The 22,717-nt window shown below is 37.3% G+C and overlaps 1 protein-coding gene across 4 annotated transcripts; it reads right to left on the bottom strand.

The window, feature by feature from the left end:
- Positions 1-6,887: 6,887 nt before the first annotated feature.
- Positions 6,888-22,295, bottom strand: LOC140340794 (transmembrane protein 26-like). Of its 4 annotated transcripts, none has more exons than XM_072426174.1 (6): positions 22,118-22,295; positions 16,655-16,783; positions 15,462-15,554; positions 14,758-14,973; positions 10,370-10,493; positions 6,888-9,284 (listed from the first exon to the last, which is right to left on the bottom strand). In XM_072426174.1, exons 4-6 carry the CDS (start codon positions 14,952-14,954, stop codon positions 8,667-8,669), a joined length of 939 nt encoding a protein of 312 aa, XP_072282275.1. In that variant the 5' UTR covers positions 14,955-14,973; positions 15,462-15,554; positions 16,655-16,783; positions 22,118-22,295; the 3' UTR covers positions 6,888-8,666. The 4 variants fall into 4 exon arrangements, with proteins under 4 accessions (XP_072282275.1, XP_072282274.1, XP_072282276.1 ...); XM_072426173.1 differs by having other exon boundaries at positions 22,134-22,295; XM_072426175.1 differs by lacking the exon at positions 16,655-16,783.
- Between the last annotated feature and the right edge of the window lie 422 nt (positions 22,296-22,717).

Below are 22,717 nucleotides of genomic sequence, written 5' to 3'. Positions count from 1 at the left end.
ACAGATACATTTAGTAAGCTAAATATTTTACTGTAGCAGCTTGTCTCCAGTCAGTAGTTTGTAGGTAAAGCAGAACTATCACCAAAACAAAAAAAAATACTGCTAACCTTTACTGGTGAAAGTCCTTGATCTCTCCACAAACCAAGTCCAGTAAGTCCCATGCGCAGCCATCTACTGTCTTCCAAGTTCTGCTCACGTCACCTGATCTTGCACTGCACTGGTGCGAGATTGGGTGAAGTGTCTTCCTGAAAATGTAAAAAGTGCTGATCTCACCCGGCATGTGTGGGATCAAGAACTTTTTTTTACATTCCCTGTATGGGAAAGGCCCATATGTATCCCAATAGTCTGCGGATTTCCCCTTCAGTTTTTACTGCCGCGGCAGTAAAGATGGAAGGGATCCTCTCCAAAAAATGTTTAAAAAATTGTAAAAATATATTAAAAAGAAACATACATACATACATCATGATAAGGGTTAGCCGCCCTTTATAAAGTTTATAACCTATGTGGTGATAGGTGCGCTCTACGTTCTGTTGCTCTTTGTATGAGAGCAGTGGTCCCTCTGCTGCAGTCCAGCATGTTCTCTGCCCGGCCATGCTCAATTAATAAGCTTCACAAAATAAGTTGTGACTAAATAGGGTGCATGTCAGACCACTTGAGAAAGACTGTTCCTTCTGCATAGACAGTAGTGGTCCATAACTGCAGACTTTATTGTTGCTGTGGTTGTGTCTATAAGAAATAAGAAGTAAGTGATATAACAAATAGCTTTTGGTTGCACAATACATTTTTCTATTCTTTTTTTAATTAGAAATTTAAGCTTAATTTCCTTGAGACTTGATTCTCTTATGATAAGGATGTGATACATGATTAGATATTCAGAGCAGCCTGCCTGTGTATATAGATAAGGTATACAATGCTAATTTGTCCAGAAGCCCAGAACAGGACAAGGCTTATCACTGTTAAATAACTTTTTTAAAAAGCTAATGTATCAAAAGTCTATTTTAATTCACTTCTTTTGTGGACAGAAAATGATATCTTCAAGATACATGCAAATACCGAACATGAAAAGTGGTATTGCTTTTCACATATTAAAGTGTACTATTCCTATTAATTTGCATGGAATTGAATACACCTTTTTATAGTTATATATTTAATACTTAATTTTTTATTGCAAAGAAATCAAATTTGTTAGGTCTTTAATAGAACAACTAATTAGATGTCATGTTGATGTAATATTCAATTAAATAACCCAGGATATGATGCAAATAGAAAGCTTCAGGGTAGCTTAACGTAAATTCACCACTGGATTGGTAGAGGCTTGCAAAAAGCAATAGCTAAAGGCAGTCACCATATAATTGGAAATAATATAAAAGTAACCAAATAAAAAAGGAAAAAAAGTCCCATAAACATAGCCAACAGGTTTACCTAGTCATGCCAAGGAGGACCATGTGCTTGGACTGTCAAAGTTCATACCCAGAGGAAATAACTAAATCAAGCTATACCTACCTAACCTTGTTACTTTTCTGTGTCACCTCTACCCCAAACCCTTCTACCCCAAAATGATGATTAATGGTACTCGCCTAACTAATAAATGACTGTAAGAAACAAAGATCTGTTTCATTACTTATTCACCAGATTGTTGATTAAAGAGCAGAGCATCAATACATTGAAGATGCTATCACTAAGGATGAAATACTTATTCATGCTAATATATATATTATTTCATACCATATAGTATATTTTAAACAATTCTATTTTTATAGTATATAAATATCCAGTAGCTACCGAAAAGCAACATTTTAATACATACTGTTTATATAATATTTCAGCATGCAAGCTCTTAGATGTGGTGGTTGTCCATGTCTTCGTTTTTTACACTTTTTATATCTTTGCTTTCAACTGGCACAGCAATTTACATGCTTTTAGAATGTCCGTCAGAATCAATGTTTTTTTTAGTTTAGCAAATTTAAAGAGATTATAAAACACAAGTTAGTCTATTTATTTTAGTTTACATGCACTTTAACAGGTTTTTCTCCTCTACACTTAAAGCTGACTTCTCATCTCTTCCTCTTCCCCAGTCTTTCGAAGGAGCTAATATAAAAATAAAAACTTAAAAATCAAAATGCACTCCTAAATTCACAGTCATATGATATTTGGGTTCTAAGGCTGTGTACACACGTGCTATAACTGTTGTTGGAAACAAACAATCTACCACAGATCGTTCGATAATTGTTAACAAAGAAAGTGCACAATGACGCCGACGAACGAGGAATCTCGCTAGAAATAAACGACCGTCCCAGAAGATCTGATTGGGCAACGATCATTCGTAATCTATTGTGTGTACAGTCGTTCAGTGATTGTGGATTGTTCTTTGATACACTTTCTCCTCTACATGTCACTATGTTCAAATGATCGTATCTAGTGTGTACATTATTGGTGGATTATATTTGATTGATTGTATCATTACAGCATGTACAGAATTGTGCACAAAACGATCATTCAAAATAATCTGGAATAATCATTGATAGTTTGTTTTCAAACGAGAATTATTGCAGGTGCGTACCTAGCCAAGTCTTTTCACCTCTTCCACGTACAGGAGGAAGGGTCCTTGTTTGGTGACACGGATACTTAATATTGGTTGTCCATTGGTGTGATACTCTTGCAATCCAGAACTGGTTGACGACAGCATTTGCAGAGCAGGAATACCAGTTCCTGAAAAAGGTGCTGCCCAGGAACCCTGATGGTGAACTTAGATGAGTAATAAACTCCCCACAAGAGCAAAATAGGTTAGGGTTTGTGTGTGTATCATATACAATGATAAGCAACAATATTAATAAGGGTATTAGGAAAGAAACCTACCTGGAAAGAATTGGCAGAATTTGTCTGGAGCACTATGGGCATTGCAATGTGTCTTAACTGCAGCTGTTGAATGTGGACCGTTGTTTTTCCACTGAGATAACTAGTGGGTGGAAACACATAGAAGATTACTGTGTTTTGGAATACAGTCAAAGATTAACGCTTTACTTTATAAGCATGTAAGCATAGGAACACTGGGGGTCAAGTTCAGAGATCCCAAGTGGGCCACCATTAAACTTTTAGTGATCTGTAAAAAAAAATGTGTATCCAAAGAGAGAATAGAAGTTTTTTTAAAAAATTACAGACTTAGAAAGTAGAAAAATGAGTTGGGACAAGCTGTGTCAGTAATGCATTGAACTAGCATTGTGAAGATTTACCTTAATTGCAAATTGCACAAATACTTTTAAACATCCCTTGCTAAGAAATTTCATTTTCAATACTTTACTACCCAATTATATCCCTGAGAAGATTTAAACACTAAAAGTGTGGAGATTTAAACACTAAATGTTAGATGATGGATCAGTAAGCAAGATCTCCAAACTTTGATTTGTTTGTTTTCCAAAAAAGAGTGCTATGTACTGTATAGCAGTGGTCGCCAACCAGTGGACAAAATTTTGGTGGTCCTCACCAGCTGGGGTACTTCTCCTGACTCCGCTGATCATGAAAGTATCTACACCTGGATACTATTTGTCTGCTTGCAAAGGAAGTTCAGGCTAAGGCAGAAGAAGTGTCTAGGAAATTACACTTTTTTTCTGCATAGTAAGTTTTCTTCCAAAAAATACTTTTGTTTTGCTGGGTGGGTGAGAAATAATAGGATTCAAGCAAAAAATAAATGGAGCCTTCAAAAGCAAAAGTGGTACCTGAAAACATGAAAAGCCTCTAGCCAGTTGCATGCAGATTGTTAGGCACATATACTTGAAGATTGTGAACACTGAATATCCTGTGATATGAAGTTATAAATAACCTAAAGTTTTAGAAGATCTTGTCTGTGTCCCAATTTGTCCTCCAATGGTCCTGATTTATTAAAGCTCTCCAAGACTGGAAACCATAGACTATCATGAATGAAGCTGGGTGATATAGCAAACCTGGAAAGGATCTAGTCCAGGATTGAAAACATTTGCCAATTATTAAGCAAATTATTTTTAAGAAATCATTGTCTATGGACAGGTTCCTCCATATTAGTCTATGGTCTCCAGTCTTTAATAAATCAGGTCTATTGCATCCATGTACAATAATAAATACAAGAACTATTTTTGACTAAAATACCATTTTATCCAAAACTTGTAATCAGAAAAAAGAGCCCCTTTTTTTTGTTTTGGCACATTTAGGTAAGGGCAATCAAACTTTTTATGATGATGATCAGTAATGATTTGATTAAACCTAAAATAATGTTTAGAAACTCCATTCAGTGGATTAGGTGAATAGAAAGAAACAGAACAGAAAGAAAGGCATTATTTGTGCAAATTATCTTGCCGGGGAGAACACAATGCTCGCCATTTCATAAATTGCCTCTAAATGTTTTTGAGGCTTTGATCACTTATGATAAGGTGTGGTTCTTTATACACTCAGTGTAGCTTGTTTGTACAGATAAAGCAGAAGAAGCTAAGTTGGCCAGATGCCCAGATTTGACTGAGGGTTATCACAGTTAAAGCGGAACTAAACCGAAAACAAAGACACTTACCTTTATTCCCTCGATAGTGCTGGCCTTCCCGCGATACCGCCCCACGTCGTCCCACGCCACCATCTTCATTCTTCACTTCTGTTTTCTTCCTCTGTCTTCTTGTCACGTCACCCGATCTCGCACTGAGCAGGTGCGAGATGGGGGGATGTAGCTTGCTGTAAAGGGGGAAAAAGAGAGCTGATCTCACTGCGCTTGCGTTTGATCATTTTGAGAAGATTTTCCCTTTACATATAAGGGTTGTCCACCATTTTATGTACAGTGAAAATGTTGAGTTTAGGTATGTTTTAGGTAACGTTTTGTTATATTAATAAAAAAGTCAGTTTAAAATACAGGTAATCCCCGAGTTACATATTAGATGTAAATGGAAAAATAGCCCCACATCAGTGTACAAATCACGGAAGAGGAAGCATACAACAAAACAATGTCTAAGTCCATATGCCCACCATCTTATTGAATAAAAAAGGAAACTACCCAAGATTCAGCAGATACGGTCACCTTGCCAAGTCAAGAAGAACTGTTTATTCTGGCCACCAAATACCATACCAAAAGAGAGAGAGAACCAGATCACAACCAAAGACATTTGAAGGGCTTGGCTAATGCAAGCTAAAGAGTCTGCAGGATGAGGTCCAGGACTGGCTTTTCCCCTATGTCGTCACTATTGGGGTGGGTAAAAACCATATCACAGGGTAAACTGACCCCTTTCCCCTATATACATATTTTTTTAAGATCCTACATAGGTATACCAGAGTAAGTAATACACATTTCGAAAATGGTTTCATATTTAATTGTCCTACTTACAATATATGTTTTTAAACCTATTCCATTGGGAGAATTTCCTTTACATTTTGGCCCTGATTTATTAAAGCTCCCCAAGGCTGGAGAGAATACACTTTCATCAGTGAAGCTGGGTGATCCAGCAAACCTAGAATGGATCTGGTCCAGACTTGAAAACATTTGCTAACAAATAGCTAAAGACTTTTTTTAGAAATCCATTCCAGGTTTGCTGGATCACCCAGCTTCACTGATGAAAGTGTATCCTCTCCAGCCTTGGAGAACTTTATTAAATCATGGCCTTTGTTTCAGAAACAGAACATGAGGCAAGTGAAAATATATTCCTATTCTGTGTCCAACCTATTATTTTGGAATTTCTTCTAAATTCAGTGGTCATCAGAACAAATAGGATGAATCTCCTTATGGAGAGATCAAAAAACACCTGAAGAACAAAGTACTTTAGATACACTTTAAGATAAAATGCTTATACATGCAATCATTCTACATTGTAATTCTAGAGGTATCTATATTCAATAATGTATACATCAAGGTAAACCCCTCAAAAACAGAGGATAAACATTTGGCTGGCCCAGCACTCATCCTGCAGCACAATCCTAGAGCTCAATTTCAAAATTCTTTCCAAATGGTAACGTACACCTGTTCATCCCCATCAAATTTACCCAACTATATCTGACTGCTGCTGGAGGTGTGATGAAGAGGTGGGTTCCATGCTCCATACATTCTAGTCTTGCCCAGTCCTGTGGCTCTTCTGGTCTGTGGTGAGAAATACCAATTTCCCTTATCACTTAAAATTCACAAAATTTCAGTGGTTAGGCAGCTTCTAATTGCAGCCAAAATCTGCAGCCCACTGAATTGGAAATCCCCTGCCTACCACTCTATAGCCCACAATAATATTGAGATAATGTTAATGGAAGACCTCTCTGCGAGCCTTCATGACAAGACAGAGAGGTTTGAAGCTACTTGGTTCTATTGGAAGTTATTTGTAGACTGTCTAGAACAGCAGTTGCCAACCGGTGGTCTGGTCTACAAGAAAATTTTGGTGGTTCGCGGCTCTAGTTGGTGCGCACCGGCTAGAGCCTCGGACCATGTCCCCCATATGGATTGCAGGCTCGGGGAGGTGGGCGGGTGTGTCTCTGTCTCAGATCTGCAATGGAAGAGTAGGTGGATTCTGGCATTATGACGTCACTCTGGGGGAAGTGTCTTCTCTTTTGAGTGACACGCGGGTCCCCGCCCATGCACAGTCCAAAGTCCGTGAAATTATTGGCCGTGACAACCCCTAGGTTGGCGTCCACTGCTCTAGAACATAGGAGGTATCTGTGTACCTAAAGATATATGCCTCTTTAGATGATATGTCTATATTGTATACTGTATAATGCCATATAATCAGAACTATGGGTATATGTATGCCTTTGCGCTAATGTTTTTTGTTGATAGTTCTAACCCTTCTGGATTGACAATGGTTTTCTATGAATGTATGTATTTTTGACCCTTACTAAAAGGAAAATAAAGTAATGTGAAAAAAAGTGTACATCAAGGTAACAAAATGACAAAAAAACATATATTGTTGTTTTATTCCTTTAAAGAATCTGTAAATACCTAAAACAATAGCTATTCATTTACTTGAACTGCAATATCATTGATATTCATTCTGCAGTCCGGGATTAGAACTTGGAAGGTTAAATAACAAATGAAGTGTACAGAAGGCACAAAATGGTTCTGACAGGTTCAACAGATATTTTTACACGGATGCATAAAATTGCTTCTAATTGTGTGTTTAACAGACCAAATAGTAAAATATCTTTGTTAGGGTTTACATACACTTTAATAGAGGTATAAAGAAATGTATCTGACAGAAAAACTTTTACTGTTCTAAAACAAACAAATCAACATTTTCATTCAACATGTATTTTCTTATTCAAAATGTTTGTAAACCATAGATGAAGTTACATCCTACAATTATGTATGATGGTAGATTTAAGGTCTTTCACTGAAAATCTAGGTGTTGTTTTCAGAAAGGTCAGAAAAGCTGCCGGCGCATTGCTTCCTGTACAGAATTAGGAAAATCAAAAGATTATACAAAACATTATATTGTGTCACCATCATATATGTAATGTATGCAACGGACCTGATTTATTGAAGCTCTCCAAGGCTGGAGAGGATAGACTTTTATCAGTGAAGCTGGGTGATCCAGCAAACCTGGAGTGGGTCTGGTCCAGGATTGAAAACATTTGCTAACAAATAGCAAATCCATTCCAGGTTTGCTGGATCACCCATCTTCAATGTGGAAAGTGTATCCTCTCAAGCCTTGCAGAGCTTTAATAAATCAGGCTCATTGTGCATGATTAAGGGTTCCAGACTGTGACCCAGGCCCCCATAAAGGGAGAACAAGGGGTACTGTTCTGGGCCCTGGTCACAAGAACTTGGCTTTTGCAATGGTAAAACTTTTGGACATAGGGAAGGGAGGCCAAGGAATTTAATCTAGTATGGGGCCCCTAAATCTCTAAAGGCCATCCTTCGGTGAATGCTAATGACATACTAATACTTACCCTGACACTTTTTGGATTTTTAATGCTTGGCCACCCATAGATTTTGTTGTTGACACAGAGTTCGCCAACACACACAAATGCTCATGATTAGGCAATATGCAATATGTCAGAAAGTACAAGAAGAACATCAATGGAGACCTTCTAGACCTACTTGCACTTGATCACTTGATTTCATTATGATGAACAAAAGGGCAGGTAAGCTGCATTCCTATTGCCATTTCCATACTACATTTAAAGAAAGCATGTTTAACAAATTAACAAATAGCAAATGACTTTGAAGAAATCCGATCCAGGTTTGCTGGATCGCCCAGCTTTACTGATAAAAGTGTATCCTCTCCAGTCTTGGCGAGCTTTAATAAATCAGGCCCAGTATATCACTACAAACCCAGTTCAAACACTGCATTCTAAATCCTTCGGTATTGGTTCCCAAATCCAAGCGTGTGTGTTTCTTTGGGCACATGTATTTGTTTTGTAGAACAGAACATAAGGCAGGCAAGCATGAACAAAAAGACAATGCTGTTCTAAAACAGAATAGAACAGGGGCAGAATAAAACCTGCCACTTCCTATTTGTGCATCTGAGTACAAATCTGTCTAATTTGCAGTAATAATTCAGTGGTAAACCTGAAAACTTGTCCCAGTTATCTGCCAGGTCTGAAGGGGTCACTAATATCCAAAGTTACCATTGCATTGAAATTATAAACTGATTTAGGTCTAGTTGTAGGTATTGTGTGTGATACATGTCCCCTACTGAACCTTGTGCATGATCTCCTTGAACTATAGGGACCACCGCTCATTATGTCATCTCAGTTTCAGCATTATTTGTTTGGTTAGCTACAGCAGCAGATTGAGATTTTTTCCTTTTACATCTCCCCCTGCCCAGAATTATACTAACTCTGTATATTTCAATAATAACTGTCAAAGCATTTTTACAAACAAAAAAGGTCAGAGATTCATTAAAAACTCCCTCTGCAGTGGCCAAGTAAACTCGGTATATGAGAAATGGTCCATCTTGCATTCCAACTGTCACAATCACACTCCATATCTCAGTAGTGCAACAGACGGGTGTAGCGGGTCTCGTTCGGTTGTTTGTTGATGGTGATGCTTCCACGGGGCTTGTTATCTGAGATTTTGGTGACGCTGTCTGAGTTAACACTATTGTGAATTGTAGGATTGCCCAGGAAAAAAGGCACAAACCAACAACAGTAGCAGGCTTGTTTGTATTGATTTTTGTCTCCTTGATAAGTTGTAAAATATCCAATATGTCCGCCCCCAATGCAAGGTACGTCAAGAGAAGTTGACAGAGCTGGTCTCTGTTCATGTAACCTTTTGGCATCAACCAGCGTCCTAAGACCAGGACCAAAATCAAGGTCTCCTCCAGGGCTTGAATCTCAGTGGAGTATTCTGTATGAACCTGAGGGAGAGAAAAATAGTACATCAAAAAGAAGAATTTGTATATTTGTGGCTTTAACTAAAAGAAGAAAAACTTTGACTTTTTAGATCAAGTTGAAATTATTATATACTAATTGGGCTTGCATACAGTACTATGTATACATGAATACCTAGCAGATAAAATACTAAAAAAAATATAATAGAAATTAATAATTTGACTTGGAATTATCCTCTTGAGGTCTACTGAACTCTAAAGACTTGTTTTATTAAAGCTCTCCAAGGCTACAGAGGATATACTGATATCAATGAAGCTGGATGATGCAGCAAACATGGAATGGATCTGGTCCTGGATTTAAAACACTTGCTGGGAAATAGCGAAGAAATTCGTTCCAGGTTTGCTGGATCACCCAGCTTCACTGATGAAAGTGTATCCTCTCCAGCATCTGAACACTTTAGTAAATCAGGCCTAAAGATGGGAAAAGAGAATTAGCACAGGACACAAGACTGGTGCGTATTAGTGAGATGTCCAAGGAATGAATTCATTAGTGTTCTGCTTTTACTCTCTTGCAACAGGGTGATGTGGGTAGGGGACCGGTAATACCCTTTCCAAATTCACATGTCTGTCGTTGGAAGCAATTTTTTGTGATCGTTTGCAATGACAGATGAATGAAAATGCAAAATGCCATTCTGTTCTAGAGACGGGGGAAAAGATGGGTGAATGGCTAATTTGGCTAGCATGGGGCACCCGGTATCTCTGGGCAGTGAAATCTGTAGCCAGCCTTTCAAGACAGGCAGATTTATATTTGTAACTTCACCAGTGTAATGATCCTGTACAATGTAGGACCAGGGTTTTCAAATGCCTGTCTATATCTTGGGATGGGACCAGAGAGGAGCATTGGCTGCTGGGGAAGCAAGGTAAGAAATTCTCTCTTTTATATCTTCTCAAATCAGCAACCATTAAACTAGTGCTCAGCTTTAAAATCAAGGACCCCCAATTAAATAAGCAGTTTTTTTAAACCATATTATAATAATAAACCAATATTTTTTTTTATTTTACACAGATATAAACTTTACCTAATAGGTGAATCAAAAAAAAAAAATACCTACACTGTCCATACACTCATGATGTGTTGTATTGCTCATATTAATTCTGATTTCTAGGAATTCCAGTTCCATGATAAAAATAGAAGGAAGAACAGAACACAGATAGATAAACACCATCGGGGAAAACCTAGAACGTAATAGATGTAGGTTACTAGTGGAACAAAAATTTAGAATTGCTTGCAATTATTATTACACAGTATTTAGATAGCGCCATCATATTACAGAGCACTGTACAAAGTCCATAGTCATGTCACTAACTGTCCCTCAAAGGAGCTCACAATCTAATGTCCCTACTATAGTCATACGTCATGAATGTAGTCTAGGGTCAATTTAGGGGGAAGCCAATTAACCTGACTGCATGTTTTTGAGATGTGGGAAGAAACCCATGCAGACACAGGGAGAACCTGCATGCAGATAGTGTCCTGGTTGGGATTTGTACCTAGGACCTAGCGCTGCAAAAGACAGAGTGCTAACCCCTGAGCCACTGTTCTGCCCAATGATGTAAAGATTATTTTGAAACACAAGGTCATCAGGTACAATATTATGGTTTTTAATAAAACAATACAACATTTGGTGACAAATTACTATATATTGACCAGTCCTTCTAAAAATGATATATAAATCATGGGTTGAGAAGCCTGCTGGCTTTATTTAGGTTCTGGAGATACATGTAAATTAATGTTATATTTCTTAACCCTGTTTCCAACCTTTAGGACTTGGGGTTTGCATCCTTCCTGTAGTGCATCCATATACTTTTTTTTATTCTCAACTAGTTTTCTACTTTCCTGGGTAATCCCTAGGTCTCAGGATCACATTAACTTAGGACTTTAGTTCCTAGACTGACCAAAGTTAAAGTTTTAAAATGGCATTTTAGGGCATGTTGTTTGCCTTAAAAGAATTGTAACTGACTTATTTTTTTGTATTAATTTTTTATAACTTTTTAATGGTATAGGCAGACAGAACATTACTTCTGCACACTTCAAGAGAGTGCTGAAAGGAGTGGATGATACAGAACATTGTTTTTTTTATATCTTTTCCCTAAGCTCCTGAAGTTGGAGCAATGTCCTCTTCTTCTAAAGGCCTTTTGGTGGAGGTAGGCAAAGTTTTGACTGAGTGGTCTTCCAATGGTGCCAGAAGCAGAACGGAAGCACCTATTCAATAGTTGTATTAACAGGATATTGACATATTACCAAAATATTCAAAAATTTTAAAAACAGACAGTCTGGTCTTTTACATATTGCTAACCTACGTTTAATACATGACTTTAAATTTTTATTGTTCACTGGTATGTGAAAAACATGGCAGATTTCCAAAAACTTTTGGAAAGTGGCTTTTTTATACTATGTAGTAACTACTGGCCGATGTACTTCAGGTAAACATGTAACATTTAGGATTCCTCAATCTCAGCCTGAAAGCTGCCATAACTAACCTCTGTTTCTGAAAGCCCTGGCTGTTCATTCGGTGGGTGTCATCCACTAAAACATTTTTTTTACCCAATATAAGAAATATTACTAGTATCAGGTCATATCTTCCTTCTATTTGGATGATAAAAACTTTACATTAATTTGAGTGCAATGGCACTGTCTATGTTGTGAAAATGTATTTGTTTACCTGTTTCTTTTGGAATTTACAGCACAAATCGTATTTATATAGTGCCAAGGGCTATGGGAGTTGATCAGATTGGTGCAGAGCACATGAGGACAGGAGGATAAAGTTTTGTGAATGATGCCGCATAGTGGTATATTTACTCTCAGCTATGGTATCTTCAAGTGAAATGTACATCTGCATTTCTATATCTGAAAACTTAACCCACCTCTGTACTCCTAATCTGAATTTTAAATTAGAGCTCCATTTGTCAAATAAATCACAACCCTTTGCCCCTGTTTAAAGATTTCAGTTTTAGATTTAGGCTTATACCTAAAAATGAAAAACAGCTGTCATGTAACTGTTCATTTCTTTTTCCCAGGTGGGTGACAATGGAAGACCTATATGGGTGACAATGACAGACCCATCTGTTAAAGTTGAACTTTTAAAAGTTCCACTTTTAAAAGTTTTGGCTTAATCAGGGCATATTTGCAGAAATGGGTAGATGATGTTCCTTCTGCAATGTTTATTTATACAGTACCTGGCTGATCGCTCCAGAGTAGTGGTTGCCAAACTTTTCGAACTGGCAGACCACAAAATTTGCTGGCTCCGGACCGCACATGCACGGGTGTCACTCAAAAGGGAAGAAAATTCTCCTTTAGTGACGTCATGATGCCAGAACTTCATGATGCCAGAACTTCATGATGCCAGGTCTGAGCCTGCAGTGGGAGAGTGGGAAAGGTTGTGTTCGGAGATACAACTCGCCCACTTCCCTGAGCCTGGGATACAGGGGACATGGTCCGTGGCTCTAGCCTGTGAGTCCCCTGAGCAGAGTCCTTTTCCTGACCATGCTCAGGGATGCACCAGCCAGAGCCGCGGACCACCAAAATTTTCTTGCGGACCACTGGTTGGCAAACCGCTGCTCCAGAGAAAAGTCAAAAACAGTAAACTGCACATGAGCAGCTTTCTCTGGAACTGAATGAAGTCCCTGCTTGCTGGGACTGAATCAACTCTTGCATGTCTGCGCTAGAGTTACGTCACCCCAGCCCACTCAATCAAGATGGCCAAAGATCTCAAAAAAGGAAGAGGAGAAAGAAGAAAATGATGTCAGAACAGAGATAAGTGTAAATAGCAGGGTAAAATTCCACTTTAGCAATGCAACAGCGGTGACAGTGACAGAAATTTCCTTTCTTCTTCTGGCCATCTTGATTGGACAGTGCACAGTAACATAAATACTGTACATGGGAGCATGAGTTAATTCATCCCAACACTTGGCAGATGCCAGTATTGAACACTGAACGGTGCTTGTGTTGCTCGTCGAACATTCACAAAAAACTTTGCTAGCTGGAAATTGAATTGCATTGGTTGCTGGTGTTAAACTCCACCCTTACCTTTAGTTTTGCACAGTTCCACAGGCTTCTGTACTTAAATTGCCTACTCTGATTGCACAGCACGCTGACACAGACTGAACCTTTCTCATTTCCTGGCCGATGGACATCCAACACTATCTAGCCTTTATCTCAATGGATTTTAGTCATTACAATCATGATGACTAAGCTTTATATGATATTCCACTGGCTCTTTCTAGGCAGGGATTGTGTTCTTTAAAATATGCATATCATATCTTCTGATATGAAGATCAAGAATCCTCCTTTAATTATGTCATCACATTCCACTAAGAGACTGACCAACTCTGTGAGGACCCCTCACAGACCCCATGATGAATATTTCTATCAGCAAATGGTAAGTGTTCAGCAGTAAGCAGCATGGGTACTGCAACAAGATCCCTTCCACACAATTGTGGCCTATGCCAGTCATGTGACTGTTAACTCTGGTAAGAAGTAGGGATAATTATTCTTGGGTAATTCTTTCTTAATTAAAACCTAGTGATTTGCTAGGGCAGGTGGTGTTGGTAGGGAAATTCAGATTCCTAATGGGGTGGTCATATCTGGAAATATTTTTCAAAGTCATATAGTATGTGGGCTCTGATCTGATCTGATGGGTGCATATTTATGTATATATACATTATTATATTGTGTATATATTTCCGTAGTGGCTTATCCTAGTAAACTATATCAGTTTAAATAGCCAAATGATATTTCTAGCTATAATTGACATTTTATCATTTAATATTATTAAGTAACATATAATATCATATTAGCTGATAATCCATCATCTCTGGTATTCCACTAAACCAACTCTCTCCTCTACAATCTATTATGAATGCTGCAGCCAGACTCATCCATCCTTCCCACCGCCCCTCTCTTGCTGCAGCTCTTTGTAGTTCTCTTCATTGGCTTCCATTTCACCTGAGAATCAAATTCAAGCTCCTGTGCTTTGCCTTCAAATCTCTCCACAGTTCTTGTCCCACTTACATTCCTGACCTGGTAAAAAAAATACTCTCCCTGCCGCTCTCTTCACTCCTCCAATGACCTACTAATGACTACCTCACTCATAACCTCAACAGATGCACAGCTTCAAGACTTTTCTAGAGCGTCCCCAACTCTATGGATCTTCCTCTTCCTATTTGTCTTGCTCCTACTTTCTGCACATTTAAAAGAGCACCTTCTCAAACTTCCCTACCTATCATCATCTGTCACAGCCCCCCTCCTATTGTCTGCTGCTCTCCCAACTCACTAGATTGTAAGCTCTTCGGACCAAGGTCCTCTCCTCTTCTTGTATCATTGTTTGTATCTATCTGTCATTTGCAACCCCTATTTAATGTACAGTGCTGCATAATATCTTGGCACTATATAAATACTGTTTATTAGTATTTTTATTATTATTAATAATAATAATAATAATACCACTTCCATTCTCCTTTTTTGGTTTTCCAAAGTGTGATGATCATTTCAACAAACAACAGAAAAATGGTAATTAACATTAGGAGGTAATTCTTATTTTCCTGCATTGCTGCAAGAAAAACTATCATAAGGGTTCCATGAAGGCCGAAAAACAAGCGACTGACAATGGCTGACAGTATCTTGCAGCAGTTACTCTTCATTGTGGAAGCTTCCTAATATCTGTGAAAACATAAGAATAAGTATAAATATTATTTATATATGTGCATTGGTGTGAATATGTTGGCAATTTATTACTGGGAAGTTGTATCACTAAAACTCAGACTAGCTCATTAATTTGTTTTTTTTTTCTAAAAATGGGAATGGTTAGAACATTAAAAAAAGTTTTTGGCTTTACAAAGCAACCCCAACATTACATAAAATGTGTCTCACAATCAATTTAATAACCTGCACGTGAGGAATTTTATAGGGAAAGGTAATTAGTTATACAAAGAAAAAGATAAAACCACCCTGGGGGTCAAAGTTCACATGAAACCAGTGGACAACCATAACATCCTCCCAAATTATTGGTTGTGCAAATCAATCAATATGAGTGAAAGCCTCAAAGCCAACATCAAAACCCATCTCATTTTGAGGTCCTCTTATTATTGGTGGAAGCTAAATGCACCCTCACCTAACATAGGGCCACACATCTTATTGGACAAACCTACCTGGGGCGGGCTAAAAATCCAAAGGCCTTAAATTAACGGGATGCAGTTTCCAACAGACCCCACGTGAGGAACCCTCTGTATAACTTTATGCACCTGTAAAAAAAGAATATATTCAGCACCTAACCTCTTGAGGTAGATAAATAACTCATATAAAGTAAGCTTTGGTTTAGTATCACGCCAAATCTGCTGGAAGACGATAACAAGCAGCCTAATTTTCCCTTCAAGAAGATCTCTATCCTTCACCTATCTATGGAGAAGAATGAAGGGCCCGAAAAACCACAGCCATTTATCGTATCCTGAGGGATCAGATATCAAGGGACATTTTGAATAATGTGTCATTTAAGGGTTATTGCTTTATTCTCTTATGATTTCCCTCCAAACGAATGTTTGAGAAAATGTCAGATTCCCTGTTTTATAAATAGATCACCTAGAGTCTAAATGGACCTTCATGGAAGAAATTATTGAAACTGCTGTATAGACCAGTGGTCGCCAACCTTTTTTGTCTTGTGGACCACTAAATTTACCGACTCCTGACTGCGCATGCACTGGGAGCCGGGTGTCACTGAAAGAATAGAAACCTCCTCCATAGTGATGATAAAACCCCACCCACTTCCCATCGCAGGGCCAAATCTGCATTGGGAAGTGGGCCGGTTGTGTCCAGGCATGGCCAGAGCCGCAGAGCACCAAAATTTTCCCTCTGACAATCGGTTGGCGACCGCTGGCATAACATGACTAACATGGCACAGCCCTCTGCTCATGAAAATTAACAAGTTAACAATTTACATGAAAATTAACAATGAAACACTGTAGGAATGGTAAACATGTTTGTGATTTTCTCAGTCTCCAGGAAAGTTCAAAATGATTTGGTGGCTACTTTATGTCAAAAGTAAGGAACTTTTGAATAAAAGGTTCACCTGTTAAACTAGGAACATTTCACAAATAAGCAGGTATGATAACATCTTTAGATATGTAAATAATCCTGGTTTAGCCTTTGCTAACTTTACGTATACCTAATGAGAGAAGAGATTTGCAGAATACAAATGTTTTCATTTTCCATTAATACTTCAAAAATAAAATAAAAATATTCATGTTTTTTGGGATTGCGTTAAAGCTGAACTCCCCTCTCCCCAAGCACAATCTAATAATCGTTACATTTTATTTAAATAATAAAGCAAAATCTAAGCATTTATTACCTGCGATGTCATAACGTTTTTGATTTGTGGGTATTAACAGGGGACTTTTCCTTTCCCCTTTCACAGCCACTGGAGCTGGAAGGTTGTTTTTGCTCTGTCACTACCCTTACAGTTGCAAAGATTCCTTTTCTGCAGTGAGAGAGGCAGGATTTCAGTTTGTGAATTGTTATTTGTCTATTTCAGAATTGTGTACAGTGAGGTTAGTCAGTAATGCCCTATTAACAACAAACACATAGCAGTCCCCGGGTTACATACCAGATAGGTTTGTTCTTAAGTTGAATTTGTATGTAAGTCAGAACAGGTACATTATTTTAATAAATGCAATTAGGACATATGTTTGTATCAATATATTATTAGGCAGGGTGGTGTCAGGTACTGTATAAAATCCTCAATGTGGGTTAATCACTAACAAAGCAAAAAAAAAATAACTTTATGGAGCCTAGACATTCATTAACTTCTGGAGCAAGCTGTGCTTTGATATGCAAAAAGAAACAACTGCAGAGTTTGTCTTGGTAATAAAGAGTTACAAGAGGCTGCAGAAAGAGCTCACCCCCTAAGATCACCCCCAACCTCAGCTGTGTTTAGCAAAAGATTTCTTCAGCAAGCCATGCAAACCGCCCCGTCTCCCTTCAAGGCTCCATTCAGCGATCAGGGAAGCCCCGTTCGTATCTAGGAGTGGTTCGTATGTCGGATATCCTTAACACGGGGACTACCTGTATATGGTATTGCAGAAGGTGTAATAGACATCCTTATTCCTTTGACATATATCACTATATCACTTATTTCCTATATATAAAGGCCACATGTTTAGTTTATCCACCATTATTTTAAAGGTTGTAAAATATGCTAAGAAGTTCATAGTTTGGTGAAATAAAAATGTCTGGCATCTTTTTATTTTTTACAAAATCCTATTGTTAATATCCAACATTTTCCTATCCTGCCCTGCTCAAACAGAACTTAGTGGTAAGAAAGGAGAAAGCTTATGGAGAACAAGAAAAATGCTAACCATTAAAAATGTTTTTGAATAAAAAAATTGTTTTGAAAAATACAATTGAAATACCATAAAGTTATTATTTACTTTCATAAAACCAAAATATATCCAAATTTAAGCATCATTGCCCAGACATAAACCCTATATCATAGGCATATAGGGTTAGCCTATACACCAGGGTAACTCACTGTCAAACACTAGAATGTAGTTTCCTTTTAATTAGGATACAAGTTTCAGGCTAGAAGAGTGGCCATTTCTGCATACAATCTGCTCTAGGTAATACCCACACTGAGACTAAATGACTAGAAGAAAGGAAATCAAACAGCTGAATTGATTGGGGATCATGGATGGCAGAGACAAGTGGGAAAGTGCCTAATGATGCTTGTAGTCCAACAAATTAAAAATTAAATGGGCTCAAGATACCTGGCAATGCTTCTAACGAATCTTGTGTGTAAGGCTACGTACACACATCAGATGATTCTCATCCGATTCTTACCTCGATGTGTACAACGGCCTTCCAATGACATTCATGGATCCATCCTGGCAGATCCTCGAAGGACAGAAGACGAACGACTGCAATGGAAGTGAAGGGGGGAGAGCACAGTGGCGTGCTACTCCCCTTGTTCTTCCCCCTCCCTTCTCCATAGAGCTTTTGTTGTTAGAAATGATTGTGAAGAGCCTTTCCAATGACAAAAATCTAATATATGTAAATAACCTGGAGTTCAGCTTTAATATTTCTAAATAATACAGACTAAGCTTGCCAAACCCCACCGTGGAATTTACTTTGTTGTACTTTGCTTGCTTCAATATTCCTGCCAAACATGTCTGTTTTTGTTGGCTTTCAATGTTAAAGTATTATATTCATATTCAAATGGGAAATAGTAACTGAATAAAAAAATATTATACAATAATAAAATATACTTTTTTTTTGTTTTTTTATATATATATATATATATATATATATATTTATGTACAGTACCCGTCAAAAGTTTGGACACACCATTTTTATATTGTAGATTATTAGTTTTAATGTTATTAAAGAACGCCTATGAAATTATGTTTTAAACAAAAAAAAAGGATATGTTTTATATGTTTTATATTCACCACTACATATCTCCCCTCCTATTGTATGGTAATTCCCCCACCTACTAGATTGTAAGCTCTTCGGGGCAGGGTCCTCTTTTCCTGTGTCATTGTCTGTATATGTCTGTCATTTGCAACCCCTATTTAATTTACAGCTCTGCGTAATATGTTGGCGCTTTATAAATTTATTATTAATAATATTAATATTAATAATTTTACATGAATTAAAGTAATCACATTTGGATTTGATGACAGCTTTGTGCACTTCCGGCATTTTCCTAATCAGATTGGGCAGAGTCCTCTCCTCCTATGTCATTGTTTTTCTTTGTCTATTTGCAACCCCTGTTTAATGTACAGCGCTGCGTAATAAGTCGGCTCTATATAAATTCTGTTTAATAATAATAATTCATGAAGAAGTCTCCAACTATACATAGTTGAAAGTGTTTTGTTGTATCTATAAGTGCATTGATTTTGATTCTGTCATAAATACTATGAGCTGACATCATGGTGTCTATGTTTGCACAATGAGTTAATCTTAAATTTAAAAGGGGAGAAAGGGTGGATATATAAATTAAAGGTAATGTTATATTTTAATAAAAAATGCAATATAGTTTGATATTATCTTCTTGTAAATAGCATCCATGAACTCTGTCCCTACTCCCACATTTTGACAAGTGATACAATTTCAGTTTTGCTCACAGTTTGGCAACACATGAACATTTCAGTTTAATAAAAAAATTGTACAACCTACTACACTAGAAATGAGATTCTCTAGGAATACAGTATAGGAAACAAACCAAACACTGCATAGCAAAGTAAACATACATATTTAAAAATAATAAAAAAAAATTAAAATAAATTATCTACTAGATCCCTTTGCATTGTAATTAACAAAATTTGTAACTAATTCCTATAAAAAAATTTAGAGTTTCAAAATCCCCTTCACAGCATACCTGTATTATTATTCTACTGTTAACCAGTTGGGAATACAAAGCTTAGACACAGCATAACATAACATTTCCAGTATTTGTAAGGCAGGAAGGTAAATAATGAATTGTTCAAATGCCATTTATTACAAGTTTCACAGTTCTATGCCTGTACAGACTTTTCTACATTTGGAAATGTTCCAGTGCTGAATATTGCCAAGAGGTTTCTCTACAACCATTTACTGGTAACAGCACACGGAAAAACATGCCACATTCCATCCTTTTCTACTTGAGAGTGGAAAGAACAAAGAATGGTAATATTTTCTTTTCATTTACGTATATAGGTAAAACTTTTTTATATTTTCATCTTTTTGATTCAACACATTTGTAAATGAAGTAATCAATTGAAAAATTGTCACTATTTAATTATTATTACTTTACCAGCACTTTTTGGCATTTTTCACATTAAAGAAGTATCAGCCATTCCTAATCACCACTTTATAAGGAGTTTTATATTATGATAGTAGTGAAACATAGAAAAGCTGTTTCTTACAAGCATTCTTTTGCAGCAGATCACCACGGCCAAGATTTAGGTAAACAGGCTACAATACTGCTAGTTCTAAAATTAGGTTTGTGGCCAGTACCAATGCAAGTGGCACACGGCTACATGGTTCAGCAGAACTGGCACTTCTGATTGCAGCTTGTAAAGGACCTGGACGGGAGATATGTTTATATAAAGCAATGATCGCCAAATTTTGGTGGTCCGTGGCTCTGTCCCCTGTATAGACACAAATCCCGCCAACTCTCCCATTGCAACCACAGCCCTGTGCTACTGTCCCCCCAGGATGTTTAGCAAGTAGGTCTGAGCCGGCAATGGGAGAGTGGGCACGTTCTGGCATCATGACATCACTCTGCAGGAAGTTTCTTCCCCTTTGAGTGACACACGGCTCCCCATGCACACGCGGTCCGGATTCCTTGGATTTAGTGATCTGTGAGGTCGGGAGGGTTGGCGACCACTGATATGGAATATATAGAGCATGGGCTCTTAAAAACCAGGGAGCTCTGGGAAAAGAGTCCAGAACTAGTAGAGAGCAACTCTGCAATAGCTGTCATGATTTAGTTTATTTTAAGGCTCTGAAATCTAGGATGGGAAGGAAGGTACTGGGTGGGCCTCCGATTCCACCGAGGTACACCCCTATGTTTGTCTACAGGCAGAATGGAGATCTGCTATAAGTAGCACAAGTTTGCTTCTAGGGTATGAGGAGCCGAATGGCAGCTGGTAGGCTACAAAACAGTTTGTATGAGAGCTTACTAAGAAGCTGTGTCTTTATATAGAAAAGCTGTAGATTTGATTTATGGACTGTGGAATCTTCACTAAAGACTGTACTACATAGGACTGTACTGTGGACTCTGCACTCTACTTTTTAAGCTGATTTTAGATGACTTCTTCATTTTGTTATGATATGTGCTGAATGTTATGATATATGTTATATAAATTATCTATATATTATATTATATATATATATTGTTATGATATATGCTGTTTTGGAACAAAATAAAGAGACTTGTTAAAAATGCTCTTGCGTCAAGGGCTAATCCCGCTCCATATTACACACTCTAGATGTATGGTATAACAGTTTATGGGATCTATATCCCTTTTTAAGACTGTCACTGAGATAAAAAGTGATGGAAAATCCAATTTTTTTCAGTTCTCACCAGAACTGGAAGTGGGAAGAAATCTTGTTCCTCTGACATCTGTCTAAAAATGTAATTTCCTTTAGAGAGAATTACTGTTATTTCTAGTATAGGAAATCTCCATAATCAGAAATAGACAACAAACCAATACTATTGCAAAATATAAAAAAAATGTTTTAGTTACACATATTTTTATATTAGTAAAATATTAAGATATTTCATAGGTACTATTCAAGCAATGCATTAGCTTTTATTACTTCCATCAAGGCTATTGGGATGTGCTTTAGAGCAATTATGTCACAATTGTCTAGGCAAAGGGACCCTCCCAATCCCCTGCTAAAAATATGGTGACAACACACCCCTCCAAAATGTGATTATGTGTGAGCCAAGCAATTGGGGCTTAGAATGACATATTTCCTATTCTCAACAGTTCCGGGTATTTTGAGGTCACTGAGACAGAAAAAGGAGCAGGTGAGATTGCTGGAGAGGTGAATAACTTATACTGAATAGACTATAGTATCTGAGATTGTTGAAAAACAGGCAGGCTCATTATTAAAGCAGTATATATAACAATATTGTAAATACATAACATTTAATGGTATAGTATTACTTATTACATAATTTTAAAGTAGCTAGAACAATGCATAATCTAATCTGTTACTACAGGCCAGTTTAAATTTGTTTTAATTAAAATACTTTCCTAATCTGGCTAATAATTATCAATAACATTTGTAATGTCTTACACAAAAAAGTAACAAGATTACTTACTCAGTAAATCCTTTACCTTTTTATATAGCAGCACAGAGATTATTGACTTCAGCAGGGTCCATCCAGGTTCTAAACACTGAAAAGAAGTTTTCAACTCTGCCAGGGCACAGCCTTTAGCAATGAACACTCCCTGCATGCTTCCAAAAACTAACTCATTTTGGCTGCTTTCATTTAAACTGTACTGGCTGCTTTCATACAATTTCCTGCACTGGGTGGATCCTGTGAATCTGCTTTGTACAATTGCAGATAACAGTTTCAAGATATTCATACCCCAGCCCTTTAGTGAATATTCTGCAAATGGGCATTTATGGGGTTAACATTTTTTTTTACATTCATAGGAAAGAAACACAAAACTCCCTCTGTTGAGTTAACATATTCTACATTCTACTGAATAGAGCACACATCTAGAAAAAGATAAAAAAAAAACTAGAGGAAATGTGTTTTTTAACCGATTGCTGAAGTACGGTACATATTTTTTCAAAGTTTATTTATTAAAAGAGACATGAGAGACATGAAAGGTGAAAGTTATTTAGGCTAAGTTTTGTACCCACCTTTTGCAGTATCCAAACACACTGGTGACGTTCTTTCTGAAATGAATAT

Source organism: Pyxicephalus adspersus, chromosome 11, assembly GCF_032062135.1.
Source record: "Pyxicephalus adspersus chromosome 11, UCB_Pads_2.0, whole genome shotgun sequence".
NCBI classification, from domain to species: domain Eukaryota; kingdom Metazoa; phylum Chordata; class Amphibia; order Anura; family Pyxicephalidae; genus Pyxicephalus; species Pyxicephalus adspersus.
The sequence above is the reverse complement of the archived record's forward strand: the minus strand, read 5'-3'. Positions and strand labels throughout refer to the sequence as shown.